Source organism: Python bivittatus, unplaced genomic scaffold, assembly GCF_059951505.1.
Source record: "Python bivittatus isolate LINGU-HERP-01145 unplaced genomic scaffold, Pbiv_v1 ctg000330_np1212, whole genome shotgun sequence".
NCBI classification, from domain to species: Eukaryota; Metazoa; Chordata; class Lepidosauria; order Squamata; family Pythonidae; genus Python; species Python bivittatus.
The window spans coordinates 29,977,317-30,001,339 of NW_028277058.1; the positions used below are offsets into that span (position 1 = coordinate 29,977,317).

The 24,023-nt window shown below is 39.1% G+C and overlaps 1 protein-coding gene across 2 annotated transcripts in view; it reads right to left on the reverse strand.

The window, feature by feature from the left end:
- Nucleotides 1-20,635, reverse strand: part of TMCC3 (transmembrane and coiled-coil domain family 3) — a 120,739-nt gene extending 100,104 nt beyond the window's left edge. Inside the window, exons 1-2 of one of the 2 annotated variants that reach the window (XM_088141894.1) lie at nucleotides 17,616-20,635; nucleotides 16,463-16,572 (exon numbers count right to left, since the gene is read on the reverse strand). In XM_088141894.1, the coding sequence (XP_087998020.1) occupies nucleotides 16,463-16,480 (18 nt within the window). In that variant the 5' untranslated portion in view covers nucleotides 16,481-16,572; nucleotides 17,616-20,635. Of the gene's footprint in view, nucleotides 1-16,462; nucleotides 17,583-17,615 lie in introns of those variants that run through there. The other variant, XM_088141895.1, reaches the window with a different exon arrangement.
- Nucleotides 20,636-24,023: the final 3,388 nt, after the last annotated feature.

The window sequence follows — 24,023 nt, forward strand, 5'->3', positions numbered from 1 at the left end:
TATTGAATTCTCTAATATTTAGTCTTGTTTGCATAGCAGTTTATCAAAATTTAGTTTAAGAGCATTACAATAAGAGGTAAATAAAAAATATTCCAGAAATCATATTAATATATCTACTAACATTTCCAAGGTTTTTACTGTTGAGATCAAGTGTTTATGCTTGAAAAGGGTCTTACAATATAAAGACTTGTTATTTTTTACGTTTTTCTCCAGTTTTCACAATGGAAAATAAAAATTATAGCCTAGCAACTGAATGTGAAAACCAGAGTTTTATGTAGATTCATTAACTACAAGGCTCTCTTCTATCTATATTGCTTCAAGATAAAGGAAATGGATCACCTGTACATACAGTATGGTGTTCAATCTGAGTGCTTCTGTTATTCCAGACTGAGGCAGGATCTACACTGGAGCTCTTTTATGCATGAGGCAACGTGCAGTGGTAGTAGTTTTCTAAAACACATTTGCTGTTCAAGTAAGTATACCACAAAATGTACAATGCAGTATTTATACATATATTTATGTTTAAGTGAATTAAAGGGCCAACCTCATAAACACAGGAGAAACCCACTTTTTCTATAACCAACAGCACTGACATTGCAAAGTCTGATTGCCGCCATGCATGCTAGGTTCTTAGTCCAACTTTACATTTCCAAACATGCACGTGTTCAAATTTTAATTTTTGTATTTGTGCACATTTATTATGGGCTCTTAAAAATGAAATAAATCCTTTCTTGCCAACCAGTACCAAAGGGGAAGCAGAGCTCTTGGTCCTGACCCTCTCACAGTGCCCTTGATAAGTAGCTGTCTAATCAACTGTACAATATGATTTTCCTCAAGGAATTCAGTGGTGTCTGCAGGGGGATTTAAAAAAGTCAAGATGGTAGCTGTGCCCGTGTGATCAAAGCCCCACTCCTTTTTATGGGCATCGCATACACAATGCACATAATTCCACCTGAAAGGGGGAGATGGTTTGTGAGGTTGCAACTGCCATCTTTGACCCCACCTATAGATTCCCTGCTTATCTCTGTTAATAGGTTTTACAGTGTTCACAGAGAACTCCACTTTGCTTTCTCTGCTTATATAAGAAGTATGCACTGTACTCTAGCAGTGACCCAGTTAGGACTGCAGCATGTGGAACTGCAATTGCCTGAAAATACTGTCAGAAAAGCAATGAAAGGAACATGGATTTTTTTAAAGAAAATATATGGAAGACAAATTGGAGCACATGTCATGTGTTTAATAAGTGACCCAGCGAAGACACAGATGGAATATAACACTCCTCACAGAAATGAGAATTGTTATTTATAAAATTTGGATCTTGATCTTGATCCATCAGCCATAAGGCAGAATGTAGGTGGCTATTTCATACTATCCTTAGGTGACAGTAAAAATAGCTTTTCTATAAGAGAGTTACTTGTCCAGGGCCATTCAGTGAGAGTCATTAAACTACATCTATCTATCTATTGTTGTATCTATATATCTATCATTCTACATCTCCCTCATTCAAGATGCAACGAAAGTTCAGTGTCATAGTTAAATACCTGAGTATCTTTTATGCAGTCAATTAAAGTAGTTAAGATTCTGGTAAAGTTACTCAGGCATCATTCTAATTTGAGGTGCTTTTTGACTCTATTAACAAACTACTGCCTCAAATTACTACTTTTAAAAATGTTATAGAGATTTCATTTAAATCTAAACTTTTTTCTATATTTATCTGGCCTTGTATACTCTGCATTTTTTAATATTGGTGTAGTAAAAGAATCCATTTTGTTTTTCTCAGGAAAGTCAGCTTTTTATAGCAATTTAAAATATCAGTATGCATTTTGCCATTAGCCAAACCTGTCATTTCATTTTCCTGAAAATGATTTATTTGTCTAGTTTCCTACATATTATAGCAACGGATTCTTGCCAAATATAACATTTTCTTATCAAACACTGCAGCCAACTTCTTCTCACTGTGACATAGCCAACAAATAAATAACTTGAACTAAAAACATAATAATGATGCTGTTAGGTCAAGGGAATATTTAGTCTAGTACATTGTTTCCAATAATGACTACCCAGTTATTTAGTATTGTGACTGTAGAGGTTTGACCAAAAAAAGGCTGTATCTAGAAGAATTCCAACATTTGCAAACATAGGATCAAAATATCAAGCATAATTGTTGTAGCTTAATCCTAAGTATAATAAATACACCTTAAATGCTAGAACATTCTTCTTTTTAAAAGGAGGCATGCTATGGGGGATATCCACAGGGGAGGGGGTCAAAAAAGTCAAGATGGAGGCTATTGCCATGCAATCAAAGCTGTGAAGGGTCCAAGTTTAAATCTTGCTACAGTTTAAATCTATGCTACAGCCACCATAGTGAATTTTTGACACCTACACACACACACAGACACCCCTGTGTGCTATGAATATAGCTGTTTCCTTCAACAGCAATGACCTATGTAACACACTGTATATCAGGACAATTTAAAAACTACTTGATATTTATTTATTTAGCACTTAAGGAAAAGTCACTTTGTAATTAAATATCCATATGGTAAACTATTGCCAGGGAGATGTCATGTTTTTCCATGTTTTAATTCTATCTTGGTACTTGTAAGCTGCTGGGAGTCTTCAGAAATGAAGTGGCATATAAGCTGAAGCAACTGAGAAATAAATAAATTCACACATATTCAACCAAATGCTCAGCCCAACTAGTGAGAGCAGGGAGTCCCAGAGACTTTTTCTGGAAGTATCCTTGAACTGGGTTGTCTACAAATTATCTCTCCCTTGGGAAGCCTTACTTGCATTCATTTCAAGTACAGGTTGACTGTGGAGCACTAGAGAAGGGGACAAAGCATTCTGGATTATATACTCTTGGTTCCAAAATTTAATATACAGTAATCATAATAATTTAATTCCCATTAATGGGTTGTGGTTTAAGTTAGAAGTAAGGCTTAATAGTTTATTGGTGCAATTACCCTTAATCGTGTTAGTCTATTTATACAATGAATGCCCACATGAGAAGACAACTGCAAAATGAATAATGCTCTTTAAAGTCCATCAGTATCAACTAAGGGAAGGGAACATCGCTGAATTTCATAAACTTTGGAATAGAACCCCAATTAGAGTATGTCTATGCCAGTATCAATGTCTGTGTCGATTCTCTGTTTAGGTCCTTGTGGAAAGGATACCAGCCTTCCTACTAGTTTACTACTTATCAACAGCTTTTTTTTAACTCTATGTTAACAGCATTAATTAAAAATTAAATCCCTTGTTTTCCTCCATTTAAAACTATGACAAGCATCTACTTAGAGTGAGCAATAACTGATGTCGTCAGATAAAATATCTTCCTGCCTCTGGTATTATAGTAGTGAAAAAACTCATGGCTATTCAACAAATAAAAGATGCAGGCAAAATTGCTGCATAATGACAACACCCTTAAGGTTGTCCAAGGCTATTTCTAAGATCCGATTTTGGCTCAGCTAGGACAAATCCAAATTATCTTCATTGAAGTTGTCCCATTATCAAGTAGTTGGTGTTTTCTATTTTTTATAAAAGAGCTTTCTTGTTAGCTAACCTGAAGTCCTAAAATTATAACCCATGCCTACACATTAAAAAATATTTTATCTGATCATATTGCCACTTAGCCTTTTTTGTAAATGATAGTTAAATTGAAAGTATCATTTTTTATCTGCATATAACAAACATTATTAATAAAATAATCCTTTTAACTGATCTACGGTGTACAGTCCACACTCCAAGTTCTCCATAAAAAGCATTCCCTTGTGAATTAAATGATTTTGCATGATCATAAGGACTGAACTGGAGCTGACATGCTACTGCCTACCATACCTCCCTAGGAGCTAAAATAGAAAAAAGAAAATTCTATGCTTGCCAAGAGAACTGAACACTAATGGACTCTAACTTATAAAGGGTCTCAAATATGCTGATTCCAAAATAGCCCATGAGGAAATAAGATTTACTTTTAACTAAATTTCAAAATGATGTGGACGGAGAAAAATGGAACTTGGTTGATTCCCAACATAAAACAAACTTTGACAACTTTTCTATACCAGGTTTCATATTAGAACAAACAATTCTTCATGATTTTCAAAATTTCCAATACTTTATGGAATCTTTATTTAAACTTCTACAATTTTGTGCTAGTATAACATCAGAATTGCTACACACACACACACACACACACACACACACACACGGGGTGTACCAAAAGTCAGGCCCCATAATGCAATCACAATATGGTTTATTAATTAATCCTTTTTTTTCATAGAGAATGTTATTGTACTTTGGAATGTCATGCATCAAAGGAGTAAGGAAGTGTCTAGAAGAAAATGGCAACCAATTCAAACATTTAATGTAATTTATATAATAAAAGGTCTATGGGGCCTGACTTTTGGTACATCCTGTATAATATCTATATCTATCACAAGCTACAGCCATCATTTATACTGTAATCCTATACATTTGCTAAAGGTTATTACAATCCCCTAAGAATCTGCTACAATAAATATCTTAGTTTAAGATGCCACAAAATAATCTACTAGTTGTTCTAGTAGATTATTATAGTTAGATGTCTTGAATCACGTATATACTTACCTGAGAGGTTTCCCTGAACTTTCATTTATATATTGCTTTAAAAGTAAATAGAACTGCACCTCAAAAGTGATTTATCAACATTTAAAAAGGGACTAAGAATATTTCTTTTCTATGTCCTTTGCTAGTATAGATATAAATTATTTATGTAAAAATTTATTATTATTTAGACATAGGTTCTAAATTATTGTTTTAAATGTAATAAACCAGTCAAGTTACTAGGCTCTATGTCTTAGTTGTGATATTAAACTTGATTGCAGACTGTTTTTGTTTGAGAGTACTTCTCTACATCAACTTTCTCTATAAAATGCTAACACATCAACTCTTATTTATTTATTTATTTATTTATTTATTTATTTATTTATTGGTGCTACTCTGTAGCTAAAATTTATCTCTAACTTCTTATATGATTCTTATGGCATATTAATAGGTTTCATCCCACATTTCTTCCTTTGAAAAAATGCTACAGATTATCACTTTGGAACATTATGGTTTAGAATGTCTTAAGACTTCAACCTGAATAAGACCTATTCACTTAAGTTGTATATGATAATTTTGTGAATTGTATATGATACCTGTATGTTTCTCCAAACCTGGTACAGCTGGAAAAGAACAAGGACTGAGAAAAGGCAAAACAAAGGGACAATGTTCAGTTATGGGAGTAATCGCGATTATCTGGGCTTAGAAGCTAAGTAGGATTGGACCTCATTAGTACTTAGATGGAAAACTTCCAGGGCATAGCAGGGCTACAGGCTAGACTGAGAAGACATGAGGAAAATCCACAAAGAAGATAATTGCAAATAACTTCTGAATTGCTGCCAAAAAAACTACATGGATTCAAGCATTATTTAAAAGACAAGTTCTCTTTGATATTGTCCTGAGTAGCTTTCCTCAAGTTTCAAACTGAAGAAAAATAAAATGCAAAATCCACTGTTGAGATGCATAGGTTCAGATTCTCCAACTGTTTCTGGAATTATTGGGCTTTTCACATGTCCATTCTTTTTCAGGCATTTTGTTTTAAAAATGTATGTGCAGCCACAGAAACAAACACCACAGCTCTTATCTCAAGATACCTGAACATCACAGAACAAAAACGGATGCCTCTTTTTCTTGGATGCTTCAGCTCCACAGAGAAGTTCTCAGTATTAGAGCAGTGCCATATTTTCCCTTGTTTATAGGCAAAAAGGCTTAGAATAATTGAAACAATCTTAATACAATCTTTTTGCCAAAAACTGGTAATATCCAAGAAATTATAGAAAGCATTACTACTAAGGGATAACAGGGTTGTAGCCAAAATGGGGCCACTCAGAATCAAATGGGAGGTGTTTGTTTGTTTGTTTATATGTCACATGTATTTGTTATATGTCACATTTGTTTGTTTGTTTATATGTCACATTTATATAGCCAAAGTGGGCAGCGTACAACAATTAAAAATATAAAAGTGGGTAAAAACAAACATTATAAAAAGTTACAAAGTGTTTATTAAAATAAAAACATTATCAACAATTTTTAAATTTTAGATTTTAAAATAAACCCCACAGAGAGAGCAAAATATCAATTACAGTGGAGCCATCTAAGAATGTCTCTGGTTCTCAAAGACCCCCAGGCCTGATGACACAACCAGGTCTTGAGGGACTTTCTAAATGACAGCAGGGAAGGGGTGAGCCTAACTTCAGGGGGGAGAATGTTCCACAAGGAGGGAGCCACGGCAGAGAAGTCCCATGTCTGGGACCCACCGGATGCAAGCCCCTGGTTGATGGAACGCATAGCATACCTTCCCTGCTGGATCTAAATGCTTTCCAGGACTCTGAGGTTTGCAGGAATACAAAAGGCTTGAGGAATGAGAAACCAGGAATGGGAGGCGGTAATCAACCAATCCCCAAATAACCCACTGAGAACAGGCCATGTTTACTAACCATAGAATGCTGAATAGCTGTTGGGAAATAACAGCAAGGAAAGAGGTGAGGAAACAGTCTGATAACTGGAATCCTGGACTGGAGCATTCCGTACTGTAATATTTTATCGCAGATTCCCCTATGGATACTATAAATGAGAAAACCATGGGAAGATCTGGAAGTGTCTCTTCATAAATTATACACCAGCAGTTTGTGTGTGTGTTTCTGTGCAGTGTATGAATAAATGCAAGGTTGTGGGTATCTAGACAGAAGCTGTCCATGCTCAGAGTTTGACACTATACCACATATTGGAAATATTGGAAGTATTTCCATAAACTAATCCATTCTAGAGAGCCCCTGCTGTTCAAACTAGCCACTGGTATTTCAGCACATAAAGGGGGTGTTCAGACTGGATGCACTAGAGCTGGGTTTAATCACCATAGTAGCTACAGAGGCCATAGGTCACTGCAGGCATACAAAATCAGTGCTGTTCACCTCAACAAAATCTTTCCTTACTCTGAACTGAAGCATAGTCATCATGCAGAGTGAGAGGAACTACTCTGGAAAGTTATTACAAAAACCAACTTCTTACAGTTTCCCTTCCCAATAAATACTGAAAGAAACTATAACTATTGTATCCAAATCTTCTAAAAAGAAAACAGAATCAGAACAGTTTGCAACATCATTAAATCTTTGCCCAGAGAAAGAAGCCACTTGAAGGTTGATGGCTGAAGCTTGAAGCAGCTACTAAATGACTGGGTGACAATTCTAACAGCTAAACCTGGACAGTACGGATCCATCTCTCACAAGTGGCAAATGTTAAAAACACATGGGCTAAGAGGGAGGCTCAGATCTGGTATAAAGCTGTTCTTGCCTTCTAATAACTGCCGTTCCATACAAACAAGATATGGGGTGTTTCTGCTTTGCAGTCTTAAGCTGCTTGACTCCTCTGTATATTCCAGCTGGAAATGAAGTCCGTTTAAGAAATCTTTATCTGGATTTCAGCCTCCTTCTCCACTCTAGCCAGGCACACACTCTCTGATGGATTTCCCTGCTTCTTTACCAGTTTCACCCATGCCTAGGAAAGAAAGCACCCTAACCCTAACCCTAACCCTTTAAGGACATCTGGTTTCCACTGAGAGACCTTCTGTATGAGCCCCATTCACTGATTCTCTCTCATATTTAACATCTTCCCATTGGATGCATCTGCTGGTGGAAGGAAGGAAGGAAGGAAGGAAGGAAGGAAGGAAGGAAGGAAGGAAGGAAGGAAGGAAGGAAGGAAGGAAGGCAGGCAGGCAGGCAGGCAGGCAGGCAGGCAGGCAGGCAGGCAGGCAGGCAGGCCCGCCGGCCCGCCAGTCTGCCATCATCATCAGTTTACTAGACACCTAGGCTGGAAAGGAAAACTCTTGTCAGTTTCACTTGGCTTAAAGAAAGGTCTGCAATTTCAAGCCCAGCCTTTCACTACTCCACCAGTGAACAGTTAAAACAAAACAAGACAAAAAAGCCCTCCAGCTTTTCAAAGAGCAAACAAAAAGAAGTTCCCTAGTTGAGGTCCATTTAGAAAGGGGGCAGGCAAGCCAGGACAAAATTTCCATGGAGGGCAGCAACCAGTGACCCAGAGGAGAGATGATCTTACTGCCAGACCACCCAGCTGGAGGGGGGGAGAGTTCTCTTCAATACAAATGAAACACACTAACACGGCCGGCTGGCCGGGCAGCACTGCTTATGCCAGCCTAAGTTGGAAAACGCTACTTTTGATGCCTGGTAGGAAAAGAGAGCAGACAGCTGGGAGACAGGTGGAGGATGACGCTGTAGGTCAGGGTTGTCTGATGCCCACGAGAAACAGTGGCTTGTTGCATTCATGCTGGGGCAACCTGGTTATGCAGACAGTGGCCTCATATGCAGCCAACAAGACCCTACGAGACCGATGAAAAGGCTCTGTTTCAAATGGGGATAGGATGGTGATCGCGCCTTCTTGGGGCTTCTGATATATTTAGGTTTTCCCAGAGGCGCAGCCCAAGAAACGCGCTTTCCCTTCCCGTGGTGCTTCTTTGCCTTGGCTGGAAGGACGGGGTGGAACAACATCCCCCTCCACCAAATGCGGATGCAAGAGGGGGGTGGGTCGATGGATAACACGGTCCTGGGGAAATCCGCCCGGCTATCATCGCCTCTCCAGGCGCTATGCGCGGGGTAGGGGCAGACTTACCTTCCGTAGCATACTGTGTAAGCAACGGCTGGGGCTCCGGACGCCCGCGACAGGCTCGTCCTCTTCCCGATCGTTCTTCGGCCATTCACCGGAGCATTTCTTGCTGGGAGATTTGGCCAGCCCGAGGAGCGCACATTTCATGCCCGCCGTAGCAACGGCTGCGAGACCCGAGCCCTCGCCCGCATATGCGTGTGGGACACACAGGGCAGGTCCCCCCAAAGCCAGAGTTGCTTCGTTTTGGAGCAAACGCCGGCTTGCCGATGGTCGCGGGGCCGCCGTGGGTTCAGGGAGGCAGCGCGAGTCAGTCCTCTGGACGGCAGCAGCAGCAGCCGTCCTCGACGGACTGGAAGCAGGGGGATAAAGAAAGGAGCGACTTGGCGCTCCCACAGCCACCTCCGCACTCCTCGCCTCAGCGCGCCGCGCGAGGTCCTCCACGCGCTCAGAAAGGCGAACGTGGGGTCCCCCAGGAATGTGTGCACGCGCGCCCTCTCCGAGATTCTCAGCGAAGAAGACAGCTGGCAAAGCGCTGGAGCGAAGGACTCTACCGAAAGGCGGGGCGGGATGGGGGCGGGGCTTAGCTGGGGACCGTCACCATGCAATGCCTCCCCCTCCCTCCCACTACGTACACAAAATAACCCCCATTCAATCAGAGAGAGAGAGGGGTTCGAACACGAGGCTGGGGCAAACTTTGCGTTGTGCGCCCTCTACTACTAATGGAAGACTGCTATGCTGGAGAATGCCGTAGACTTTCCTCAGGCAGAGCGTGTGCTCTCCCCCAGGCATAGGATGCTCTCCCAGCCCCACATTTTGCTCGTGGGCAGCTGTACACAAGCCTATCTAACAAGCACGCTGAGCCCTGAGTGTGAAGCTCCCGGCAGCAGGCAGTGGCCACGCGCAAAAACGCGGCACATTCTGGTCACTAACGCTGAGCTTAGAAGATCGTTACGAGCGTTTGCGATGTGAATGACTGTGGACGGTCCCCCTGTTGCAGTGGCTCGCCTGTCCTCTCGCCGGTGGGCTAACATACAAAGACAGTTGCAGCTGTGTGCAGTCGCGCATGTAAAGCGCCCGCCTATCACTTCCGTTGCCTCCTGCGGTTAGATTCTGGGGCTGGGATACAGGCTTGGGAGAGAGGTCATCCCTCGGACTCGTGATTGCAATTCCCTCTTGCCTCTGAACAAAGCCCAACAGACTGGATTCATTTGGCTCAGAGACATGTGAAACCCAGCCTCTGTGATTTATAAACCTGAAAGGCCTATATTGAGCATAGGTAAAATGGTTTCCCTTACTACTGGCTTACCACCTGTGCACACTCTAAAGGTCCACACAACTTGCTGGACTAAAATGTGGCTGACTACTGTGCTTCAGTGTGCTGCTCAGTTAGATGAATGGTCACTGTGTAGTTAGGGCTAGTGTAGGGTTAGCAAAACAATTCTGATAATATTTTAATATGGGTTATGCTGGTCTATAACGCTAATAAAGATTTGACTTTGACTGCTTTAACGTTTTTACAGTGTTTTATCTGTACGAGGCACAATATCTGATTCTCTAGCCCCTTCACTGGTGATTCTCATTATTTTTGGCCTGGTGGACATATTTAGAAATTTGGGAACCTGCTGTACTACACCCTCATGCAAAATAATTTTCATGGAAAATATATATTATGAAGCACCTATATAATTGCTATTGCCACCACCTTACATGTCTTTGTCCTGGTTCCAGGCACACTGGCATACTTAGATTAGAAACAAAGTCCTGGGGTACAGCCACCTTGCTGGCTTAGAATGTCTCTTGGGATCCAGAGGTATCTTTTGAAAAGTATGTGATGCTGGAGGCTGGCATTTCACATTGGAGCAGGCGACCTCTCCACTTAAAAAAATTATTTATTTATTTATTTATTTAAATAAATTCATTCATTCATTCATTCATTCATTTATAAAAGTCAGGAAGCTTAGTAGGTACCAAGGGCAATCTATGGGCGCAATGGCATCCCTAGGTGCTATTTTGGGGGCTCCAGTATTAAATGCCAGAACCTTCCATAATATCACTATGAGAGAACATACATGCATAGACAATCTCTTCCTAAATATAATGACACCAGAATAACAACATACTTCAAATACTTCATATTTCAATAATACTTAAGTATGGTTTATTGAATAAATCCCAATTGACTGGATTTATGCTGAATATGCTAAATCATAAATCATGTTCTACAAACTTCAAATACATTTTGTTTGATTTTGCCTAGTATGTCATATGAATTCAGTAAGTACAAAACAGATCCATCATCTACAGAGAACCAGAATTCTACAAATATTGCAATATATACTACAACAAAACTTTTAAAAATATTGATTCCAATGAAATGAGAAAATATTTGGGCTCCATTTCAAAGAAAAATAAAGGTCATTAATACATGGGCTACTATTATGCATGAACAGCAGTGTCTGCAGGGTGAAGGTTAAGGCGGCTGAGGCTGACAAAAGCAACCTCATGATGGAAGGCCACCCCCACCCTGACACTGCATGCATGCCCCAGTGGGGCAGAGCCTGCAGTACAACACCACAACACTGCTTTTGTCAGAATCCTGCAAATATTGCTACTCATGAGATAGTTTTCCAATCAAAACCTAGGGTTTCTCTTCGATTCCAAAATTCTAAGTTCTAATCTTAATTCCTGTAATTATAAAACCATATGTTTACTATCTCTCTCAGTCCAAAAAAAAAAAAATCAGATTGCTTAAATATACAATATTGTCATCATTTTGTATTTGTTTGTAGAACAGTTGCTGTTCCTGCCTTTGTAATTTAGGTGGTTAGTAGGTGCTGTAATAGTATCAGGTGGTTTTCTACTCAAACTTGATCTGACTGGAGAAGAAAAGAGCTTTGCTGCTATGGCAACATGCTTCCATTGCTACTTGCATGAAATGTTTTGAAGAGTATGGAATGCTCGAGTTTCTCTGCTTAAAAGCCCACTGAAGCTCAGTCGGAGACAGCATGAAAACAAACATCCATTGTGCCAATGATGCTTTTACTAAGAAAACATGATTTAATGTGTTTCTAGATCCAATGCAATCATATGCATGTTTACTCTGGAATCAGTGCTGTTATAGCACAGAGATTCATGGCCTTTCTCCACTGCTGTGCTACAGTGCTATCCATCCTTCCCTGCGTTGCCAAAAATCTATTTGCTGTCCCCACTGCCAATCTTATCCTACCTCTATTGCCGCTGTTCCTGGTCATCACAGTTGCCTGCCTTCCCTCCAAGGAAAAGCCTAACAGATGTTTTACATGTTGAAACATTTTTTAAGCGTTGATGCTGTTTTCCAGTAGTGTAAGAATAAGGGGGAAACACTACTTTAAAACTGGTACAAGCTAAGAGGTTGCCTCACTCATGGACTGTAGATGAGATGAAAGGAATATGGGGGGACAGGCGGGTGGGGAGCATTACCACAGCATCTTTGTGCTGTGGTTAGATCTAAGTAACCGGAGGTGCGATTGGCCCCCTCACTCCTGACCTTCTGAAGGACCTTGAAGACCTGGTTCTGCCACTTGGCCTGGGGTGGGGAGGGAACATCTCAAGCAGGGAGATGGCTAGCCCCATAGTGGCTGACTGTCCCTGCCCTGATTTTCCATCGTCTTGGATTTTTTTTGTTTCTAGTATTGTTTTAATTTTATATATGGTATGTATTTTATATATATTTATAGTTTTAATGTCTTTGTAACCTGCCCAGAGTCTCCTATTGTAGGGGAGATAGGTGGGAAAGAAATCCAATTAATAATAATAATAATAATAATAATAATGAGGAGGAGGAGGAGGAGGAGGAGGAGGAGGAGGAGGAGGAGGAAATGGTCCTCATGAGCAGATAAGAGTGCACTGGTTGTGGGAGGGAATCTATGACTCTGCAGATGTTGCTATACAGTATTCCAATTCCCATTAGGCCCCGTAGAACAAGAATCCTATGGAAAACATTTGTATTTTGAGGAAGGAAAAAATTAGTAGGATAACTAAATCAAATGGTCCTGTTGTGCATTCTTTCATATTGTTTGTAAGGTTATCATGTAATCTGCATGTAACAGACTGTAAGAAAGTTTTCCACCAGCTAGCCTTTGCGAAGTTTAATCCTACAGTTGATTTAAAGGGGCAAGGATGAGCTTGATTCAGGAGGAAGGGTTGCCTAGCAACCCTAGAAGTATTGCTTGATCTCCTTATTATGGCCTTACCTTCCATCTAAGCTAACTTTGAATTGTTTTCTAGAACTGGGGCACTAATGTTATCTTTCCTGTTACAGGCATCAGATTTTAATGAAGTCTCATCTTTTAGCTTGTTAGCAATGTTGTTTTGGAATGCTCAATGCAAAGGCCAGCCTTGCCAGGGGGACTAGATTACAACCAGGGTAAAATCAGTCCAATAGAACATGAGATTTTGGACTTCACCCAAGATAGAAACTGATCAAACTTTGAAGTTTGTCCACCTGGAGCCATTCTGGAGCAGTTGTGTGCATTACCAGAAGAGAATACTGGCAGGGAGCCTCTGCAGCAGCTAGCAGGAATATGTAGCATATTTTGACCCTTTTCTTCCAGGAATAGGTTTGTTTATTTGCATTTAATGTTTCATTCTAGGTTCCAAATCTATACTTAAATTTAAGGAATTTTGCCTGCCAGATCTTACTAGGTATACTCTGCTCAGAGATACAAACTGGAGCCCAGCAATATTGAGAACAGGGATAATCAGTTTTTTGGCAGTTAGGATTAATTTAACATTTTTGGAGGATGTAGTCCTTTTGTTATTTTTTATGAACTGAAAAAGTCTGGGAGGGTTTATTGCTTTCAATAGGTTGAACCTGTTTTAACCTTATACTACAGTTTTTGTGTATTCAGCTCAAAAAGATAAGGAATGTCTAGTGATTTTTGGCTATTATGGTTGCAGTGGATTCTAGGGCTCAAAAAAAGAGGGGGATGGGGGCTGCATGCAGCACTGAGCCAACAAATACCTTACCAACCCCAATAAGTGTGATTTAAATAAACGTCTCCTGTTTTTAGTACTTGGGGGAGGGTGTTACTAGCCACTGCCACTCACTGTCTGCACTGCCATTCCACTGCAACAGACTCAAGGATGGAGCTCACTTGTTATGAATCACCCTTTCCCACTTCACCCCACCTTGTCCTCCGTGTTTGTGACCTATCAGCTGGGCTATTTTTGGATATGGGATTAGCAGTCTTTTAGAAGAATGCTAGACCCATGTTCAGAAATAGCCTGACAGTAGCAAGAGCAGAGCATCTCCATTCCTGGGACCCACCCAACAGGTGGCTAATCCAGCCATTTTAAACACCCACCTACAGTAACCCATATCTGCCCCACCATACACGAAGAACAACTGATGGCTGTTCTTCCTGCTGGCAGGTCACACTCACACTGGAGGGAAAATGAATGTGGGAGAATCACCTTAATTTGTCCCTCTTTAAAACAGGACTGTGTCACTCACCAGGCTCAGTTCTGTGATAGAAAAGGGGTTAGCAAGAAGAGAGGTGCAGACTATGTTCATAAACTTTCCTCCTAGTTCACAGACTGAAGAACAGTACTTTAAAGTGTCCATCTGGCTGTGTACATACTTGGGTCAAAATATAAATATATAAAATACTAAAACAATTTAATATTCTAGAGCACTGTTGGCCTAAGGGAAAAAATATTATTTTTATTCCATTCTAGGAAATAGTCACTTAACATGGTTTTACTCATGAGTAGGAGATCAGATGAAAATAATGTGTGATTAAGTGGGAATTTCTAAAGTCTCAGAGCATGATGGTGCCACCATAAACCATAAATGGGACAAGATCTAAGACCTCTACCAAAGTTCCCTAGTATCTCGAAGTTCTTCTTCAGGCCACTGCTATACCTTAGATCCAAGATAGGAAACTCACATTTCCTACACTAGTCCTGCTCCAGAATTTGACCACTGTTGTGCATTTTTTTAAAATTATTTTGCTGGAATATGGGGAAAGGACATTTCAAATGTGGAGAATGGGGTTTGAACACACATTTAATACATTTATTTTCAAGGCAGTGAAGCTACTTTCATCTCAGTAGCTGTTGATCCTCATTGAGGTGGGAAGGAATAACTAATATAGATAATAAATAACAAATCTTAAGACAACTCCAAAATGAAGCCAGAAGGCTTTTTATAAATGGATGCCAGAATACCTGCCTTGCAGGTTTAAAACATTATGACCAATATATAACATTCCTTCAGCATGTTATGGGGTGGCAGGGGGAGGGAGTAGAGGCAATTAAAGGATAACATACTAGCATTTATTTTGCATAAACTAAAAGTCATCTTGTAGATGTAGAAAATGTTATCATACTTTACAAATGGAAACAGAAAATTATATGTTGTTCTTCCAAAGTGAGTCTCATGCATCATTTTAGAAAGTATGAATGAAATTGAAATCCACTCACAGAAAGATTATCTAAAGCATCTTGCCTCAATCTGAGGATCTCCAAATATGGGAAACTATAAATCTCAGCATTCTCATGCTGGCTGGTGATGATGGGAGTTGTTGTCCAATATAGCCACAGGATACCAGGCTGGGAAGGCTGGGCCAATACATTACATTAAGTCATTACATTTTGTTATTTAATAAGTCACAATTGGAAGGGTTCACCTTTTATACTTAGTCACAAACCCTGTATGCCTAACACACTAAGCCAAAATGAAACACCCACCTTACAGATTAGTCTGAGGTATAAAGCCTATCCCCCGAGTATACCTTAATTTTAGCAGCTTAGCTAATAACTAATTGGCAGAACAAGTTGAATGGACAATTATACAACCATTAGGTAGTCATTTTCAAACTCCAACAAACTTAATTTTATATGATTGAATCTATAAATGGATTCCCAGGTTCATAATGACATTCCCTTTGAAACCTTGTGGAAGATAGTATCTTTGAAGCTTGGTTTTAAATGCCCTGGGGAACAGACATGCTCCATCAAATAGTGGATCAAAATTTCCTTTGCAGATTTTATTTTATTCTTTTAAAAAGGCTAAAACACTTCTATCTATGAAAAGGTAGCTATAAGACTGCAAGTAAAAATCAAGAAAAACAGGAAACAATTGGGTATTTATGCTTTTTTAAACCAATTGTCTGAAAGAGAACAAGGAAATTGATGTAGCATAGCAACTATGATGTTAGCAAGCATTGAAAGAGTATCATTAGTTATAACACTAGTCTTGAGATCTGTAGGATTTCAAAGGAAATAAACCCATTTTCTACCTAAGGTAGAATTGTAATCAGCAAACTAAATGTGGTTTTTATCATAAGGGACAATGTACATAAGCACCACTCCACCATTCCAAATAATTACAACAACATCTTGCATGTGAGAAAACAGGATTAATGAGATGGGTTCTTTTTTTTCCTTTCCTTTTCTTTTTTGACAAAGCAGAAGTTTGGATTCCAGCCCTTTGTGGGCCAAGAGAAGATGGTTCCAAAAGAAGATGCAGGTCATCCTGCTCCCTCAGTGCTTTCAGCCACTGTCTACTCCCAGCTGTCTTGTACAGCTCTCACTCTTTCGTTTCTACAAAAGTGGTTTTGCTTGTTTCCTTTTATTATATGCTTGTATTATTGGTCACTTTCACTCTGTATAAACCAACTAAATACAAATTTACAGTGACATGGTATAAACGTTCAATAAACCAAAAATGCAATCATAAGTAAATGAAGATAAGTGCAGGAGTAGAAAATCCATGACTCACTTGATCTTGCAGAACCATAACTCCTAGGAGCCCCTGCCAGGATGACCACACAGATGGGATGCCGAACACTGTAATTCAGCAGTATCTTGAGAGCCACAGGTTCCCCACTTCTGGAATGAAAGGATGACTCCATTACATTTGTAGGTGCTTATTTTGTTGTGGAGGGGATGTTTTTACATCTCTTTCATTATTGAAGTTGATATTTGGAAGATTGCTCTGAATATAATTTAAATTTGTTCTATTAAACTAGACTAAGAGTTCCCCCTTTTCCATCTCCTTGGACTATCCTATCTGGGCTGCAAAAATCAGATGCCACTAGGTAAATAATGCCAAACAGGTTTTTTGTACCTCTTTGCCATCATCCAGGGTTAATATATATTTTTGCAGCCCAGATAATATGCTTTATAACAAGCTCAGTCTTTCTTTTGTGTACAGTACCTGAATGTATGGTTCTACCAATGGTGGCATTCAGTAACAGGGAATAACAGGGAATCAGATTTTTCTTCTCATTCCACCTTGACCCCAATCTTATGTGGAAACTTGATACCCGTTTGAAGCAAATCTGTTGGGGATATGTAGGTAAAGGAGGGATGAGAACAAGATGAAGTTCTTTGCACAATTTTATACAAGTGAATGGAACATAAAATCTGTTTAGTCTCTGTGTGTTCCTACTGCAGTCCTCGGTGTCCTTTTTGTTTTGCTATTGTATCAAAATAGAACTGAAAATTCCCTTGCTTTTAAGAAGACTCATCGGGAAATCATGTTGTTAAGAAACAAGAGCAGTGGATTGTATTGCTGTGAACCGTTCATGAAATTCGGTTTGAAGAAAAGTTGCAGGTAAGAAGTACTGTTTGCTTTGTTTTGTTTTCTGGGATATTTGGAGAATTAGGACCAATTTATGTTCTTAAGAGTGGAAAACATCTGACTAGAACCATCCAAGAGTTAGTTTTGATAATTGTGAGTACAGTCTTAAGCTGCTATTTATTGGAAAAGGGGTGTGTGTGTGTGTGTGTGTGTGTGTAAATAAATAAAAAATTTATATGGCCACCCATCTCACAAGAAGTGACTCTGGCCGGCATACAACAAAGATAAAAAACAACAAACAAGTCAGGAAACCGTCATTATTAAAAAGTTTAAAAAGTATAAAACTCACAAGAAATTAGATTAGCAAGGGTGCCACCTCAAGATCTCACTGGTCCCCTGGGATCCCCAGGCCTGATGACAAAGCCATGTCTTCAGGGGCTTCTGGAAAATAAGAAGGGATGGAGCTGACCTCACTTTGGGGGGTGCGGGAGAATGTTCCATAAGGCAGGTGCCATGGCAAGGTTGCCATATAACAATAGGGACTTAATCCCATTGTGTTTGTATTGAAAAAGAACAAGTAAATCATCCTGTTGTTGCAGATAAAATAAGAATAAAAGTTACCAATAGAAGTGAATAAAAGTTAATTCAAACATGTTTTTATGTTTTACCAGTCATTATATTTTGGTAAAAAGCTATTATATATATTAATTTGACTCTGTGATAGTATTTTTTAAAATCTATATTATTTGGAACTACTGTACTTACCTTCTATGGAAATTGAAGGCTGTATAATGAGAATGGATTTGTCATGCCCTTTTTATATTTGTCAAGTCCCTTTTCTAAGAGACTTGTCATTCAACTTTTGAAAGACAAATTTATGGACCCAATTACTTGATAGACTGAAGATCTGATGTTACTTGTGACTTATGAAAAGTTGCTTATGGATGTAGACTATGTACGGAAAATTATAATGAAATATTATAATTCTTTATTAAAACATTAATGTTATACACACACATATGTATCAGATGCCCCCTAATTTTATTTTTCTTTTCTATTTAATTGAATAAAGGCATTAAAAAAATAGAAAAATGCTAGAAAAGTCTATTTTGTCCTGTTTTTCAAAACAAAAGAAGTACATTTGAAGCCTAATTAAATATTTAAAACGTTGATAGGTGTTGATCTACTTCTACTACTACTACTACTACTACTACTAATAATAATAATAATAATAATAATAATGTTAAAATACTTATTCAAGTATTACCATTATTGATTGGTTGATTATGTGCCATCAAGTTGGTGTCAACTTTTAGCAACCACATAGATAGATTTTCTCCATCACATTCTGTCTCTAATCTGGTCCTTCAGGTCTTTCAATGGTGCATTCATCACCAGTATAACTGAGTCTGTCCACCTTGCTGTTGATTCTCCTCTTCTTCTCTTTCCTTCCACCTTTCCCATCATTAGGAGAGCTAGGTCTTCACATAATGTGTCAGAACTATGATAATTTGAGCCTGATCATTTGTACCTCGAAGTGAGAACTCTGGCTTGATCCATCGGTCTGTTTTCTTGGCTGTCCATGGTATTCCAGGAGTCTTCTCCAACAACAAAGTTCAAAAGCATGAATACTCTTCCTATCTTGCTTCTTCTAAGTCCAATTTTCACTTCCATAGAGTGTCACAAGGAATACTATTGCTTGAAATATTATGATCTTTGTAGGTACAGACACATCACAACATCTGAATATCTTTTCCAAGGTCTTCCTGGCTGCTCTACCAAATGCTAGTCTGTGCAATATTTATTGGCAGCTTGTTCCTTTACTATTAATGGCTGATGCTAAAAGGCAAAGCTGTCTACTACTTTGATATCTTCACTGTCAATTTTAAGCATGGTTGTTGTACCTGTGGTCATTAGTTTAGTTGCCTTTATATTTAATTTTAGACCCATTTTCTCACTGTGCTCCTTGACTTTTATTACTAGAGTTTGCTGATTTATTTTCTGGTATCAGTGTATACCATTATTAGCACCAACCAAATTTTCCAGAAACTATAGCCAAAGTTTATGCTCACTAAATCTTTTCAGTAGATAGGAAAAAGAAGGAGAAAATGGGCAACAAGATCTTTCATCATGAAGCATGGCAATAAGTCTTAAAACTCAATAGAGGACTAAGTACTGCTTTAAACAGATTAGGCTAGAATTGTTTACCTTTTCTTTCTTTAAAAAAAAAAAACATGTTTGGTAGTATGAAACGTTGTGTGTGTGGTGGTCTGTCAAAAAATGGCTACCACAATGACTGGTTTTAGTTCCAAAACATTCATTTAGCAGAAAGCCAACTGATGAGCTCAGAGACAAGCAACCTGCCAAGATTCAAAATACCAAATTACATATTTGTCCCGTATAGCATAAGAAAATACAACTTAACAGAAAACAGGTTGAGGATACTCAGAACAATCCATCCACTATATTTCAAAACAAAATTAATATTATCACAGGTGTCCTGGGCGCGGGGGGGAGGGATAGTAAAAAAAGTCAAGATGCTAAACACAACCATGCAGTTGAAGCCCTGCACTTTTCTACCTGTGTACGCATATACAAAAAAGGTGGGGATTTGATGGCCACAATTGCTATCTCACCTTCTTTGACGCACAACCTCCACTCCCAGATGCCTCTAAATATTTTTTCCTATTTATCAAGTGAAAGCTGCCAATTTAAATGTACCTAAAGCAAATGGTTAAAATAAGAGTCCAGCAATAATCTGCACTAGAACTGAATTACGCATAAAAATAGTTATCAGAGACAGAAAAACAGTGACCATCAAATTGTTCTTTCATAAAGGCTGAACTAGACAATCATTTCTGTTTTTTCAGGCAAGAAGAAAGCTGTAGATCCTTTTTCACTAAGAAAACACTGGGTTGCTGTTAGGAAAGAAGCTATAGTTTTCTCTTCAGAGAGAAAATGAAGGCACAGAGGTACAGCAGCCAACGAAGTAACTTTTTGAGAACATAAGTTGATCATCCAAATTTTGTAGGCAATCAGTAATAGAGGGAGCTGCATACAAGTAAATCCTTGCAGAAGTAGTAAATAATGTAAATGTTATAATATAGTGAGATACTGAGACATCTAGACCTCAAGATGCTCTGTAAAAAACTAGCTTAGCTAACCTTACCATTGGGCTATCTGTCAGCAAGAACTCAGTTCTTGCAGACAATTAGTCCAATAGCACAGTTAGCTAAGCTAGCTTTCGTAACAGATTATTCAGTGACAAGTTCAGACTTATTTAACAACCTATAGTTGATCAAATTATATTTAAACACTCCTGCAATACTAGCAGTCTACAGAATGTGCTAGGTTGGGAGGAAAGGTTGATCATTATGACGGTGGTATTATAAAGTAATTGCATGCAACTGTTCAGTATAATTAAAATGCATAGTTTAATGCAAGGGTTCCTTGGAAGTTGCAAGCACTTTAGTTGAGTCACATTAAAAAAAAAAAAAAAAGCCTGGACAGGACTGCCCAGGCAAAGTGGACCACTGTCAAAACCTTGGAACTTTGCTCCTCATTTTTTCTGTGCAAACCCACAGTGGGCAGTTGTAACACAAACTCTGAGAACCTCTCTGATACATTAAAAAATAATTACTAAAAGCGGTATACTAATTTCTTGTCCAACCCTGACACCAATGAAACTGTTAGCTTTATTTGTGTGGAGGGAATCAAAATGGATTCATTTACCATTTTAGGGGACTGTAGCGGTGCAAACTTTGGGAACCACTGATTTCTGATCTGCATGTTCCTGTCTGGGGAACTGTGCCACCACAATCTATTAAGAGTAACCATGAAAATTTAGTATCATTAAGCCCACCCCTGGGTGGGCCACAAATCTTAGGTAGAGATTAACCAATTAATGACTGTATAGGGACTATACTGCAGCCAGGAAACATAGCAATATACTTTTTAATATGTACTGTAGGTGTATGTACCATCTATATTTTTACACTCAGGCATAAGGATGGAAACCTAAACAGTTTGGGACAATAATGTTAAGTCAGATTTCTTCAATTGAGGATCCCTAGTTCTTTGAAGTCACTTGGATATTTGCTTGATCACAGTTAAGAGTTACTCAAGAATTAAGCCAGAAAAAAAGTAATAATCCTTTAAAATAGTAGTCTTCATTTTTTCAGACCTGAATCCTTTTAAAGTCACAATACGTATTAAGAGAATCACTGTTTAATAATATAGTTAGTGACAATGCATGTACCCCAACGTCAATTGAAAACATTTGAAAACACAAATTATTTCTCATCCCATTTATTTCTTTTGATCTGTACAGGAATTGCTTAAAAACCAAATAATATATAAATGATACAGCTGAAATTCCACAGCCTTGAACAGGCTTTGTAAGTTAAGGCAATCATTCTTAACTAATGAGTCAGTGAAATTAAGAATCATTAACTTAAAATAGACAGTGTTTTCCTGTATCCTAATTCCAGCTAGTTAGCATACACAATATGATTTTAAGGAACTTAGCTGCACGTTTACACTTCATTGCTTTCTAAATGGAATATACAAGAAATATCTTTCTATATTTGAAAGTTCCACAGGTCCCGTGTTGAATATAGATTCAGATAAGCCTCAAGCTAATTTACTAAACCAACAGGATAGCTTCTTTAACAATTTATTCTGTCTCTGACAAATGGATTTATTGGCTTCAGATTTCCAAGTGATAGGTGTCTGGAGACTGCTATATAAAATTACTTAATTTTTATTTTTTCATGAAAAAGCTTTCCTAAACTGGTATTTCAGGGAATTAATGTTTTTCAACACATCTCCATCAAGCATCGTAATAGTGTGTGAGCAGAAAAACTGCTTTAGTCTGCAGCACTTCTCTGTTAAATCATCAGTTACCATTCTTGTTTTCTGCTCATCCTTGTCCCACAGTCAAAATTAATTACATTTGCATAAAGAACTAGGATTTAAATAGATTCAAGTGGGAGAATCTTAGAACTTTCACAAAGCCTTTCAAAGCTGCTCCAGTGCTGCAATTCCCATAGACAGGTGCATTTGTGCTGGAATTGCAATTCAATGGATGAGTAGTTTGTGAATATTTGGATGTTCAAGAAACAGGACTTTTAAAAGTATGACTATTTTGTATCCTTTCTATTTGTCCTGGAGATGAATCCAGAAATACCAAAAGCCCGTCCCCTATGCATTATAGTATTGTTTCTTGCAATGCACTCTTGCCATCCTTCTCAAATATATTGTATCTGCATTGCCAGTGCTGAGGCTGCAGGAACTTCATACAAGGGTAGAACTTTTGAAGACAAGTTTGGAAATAACATTCTACTGTTGCTTTCTGTCGTAGGAGGTTATGTAACTTTGTAGAGACTCAGACAGCGAGCCAGCCAGCCTACAGTATAGTCCATCCATCCATGAATTTTACAGTATATAAATCAGACTAAATTAATTAAAAGAACTAGAGCTAAAAGATTTATAACCATGGAGTGATGGTTGCCCAGATACTATTGGGGAAAGGCAGTCCCTAAGATGAACCAGCTATCAGCTGGTTCAGCTATCCTGAACCATAGCAGGGCTTTATAGGTAGCAACCAGCACCTTGATCTGCATTTGGAAACCTACTAGTAGCCAGTGCAGCTCCCACAGCAGAATTGTCAATTGGCTGTACCACAACTTCCACTGTGCTCTGGACCATCTGAAGTTTCCAGTTGGTCTTCAAGGTCAGCCCTGTGTAGAGTGAATTACAGTAATCTAATTGAGAGATGAATAGGGTATGAGTGACCCTCTTCAAAGCATCCTGTTTCAGATGGCTGCACTTGGCCAAAGCTGTACAAAAGTACTCGTGCCAATGGTCTTATCTAATATTTAAGGAGGAGCCTACTCCTTCTGGGGAAGGACAAGCCCATCATGAGCCAAAAATTGTAGTCCTGGAATCAATCAGCCTCTGAATCAATGACTCCATCTTGCTTGAATTGAGTCTGAGCTTGTTTTCCCCATCCAAACCCAGTCAGCCACCAGATACTGGGTCATCATTTCTACTATATCTTCCAACAGGCCAAGAGTGGAAATGTATAACTGAGTATCATTTGTATATTTATACTTTGCCCTAAACTGAATCTCTGCAGTAATTTTACGTAGATCTTAAACAGGGTAAGGGAAAAGACTGAACCGAGACACTCATAACCAAGTGTAGGTGGGTCTGAACTCTCACCCCAATAACCACCCTATGACTGCCCACTCAGGCCAGAACAGAACCACAGAAGCATTGTGCCTCCAACTCCCAACTCTTGCAGGCCATCAAGAGGGACACAGGTAGTCCTTGGGTACGACAGCATATTGGGACCGGAATTTCTGTCGGTAAGTGATGCAGTTGTAAAGTGCAATGTAAAGTGCAATGTAAAGTGATTGCATCACTTAGTGACAGCAATCCTAGCAGTCCTGATTGCTGTCGCAATCCCAGGACTGTGCAGGTCGTTAAGTGGGAAGAGGTGGGAGTCCCAGGAGAGAACACTAGGGGGTGCATGGGTGCTGCGGAGGGTGGGGGGTACCATGGGCAGGTACTACAGAGTGCGGGGGTGGGCAGTTTCCACAAAGCGCAGGCGGGTTGGTGGGGGCCATGGGTGGGTCAGCGCTACAGAGTGTGGGCAGGTGGGATCTCGTACTCTGTAATGGGGCTCCTTGGGAGAAAAAGTGCCGGAAGTGACTTACCAGAGTGACTTGCAACCTTCCCTGCTGGCTTCCTC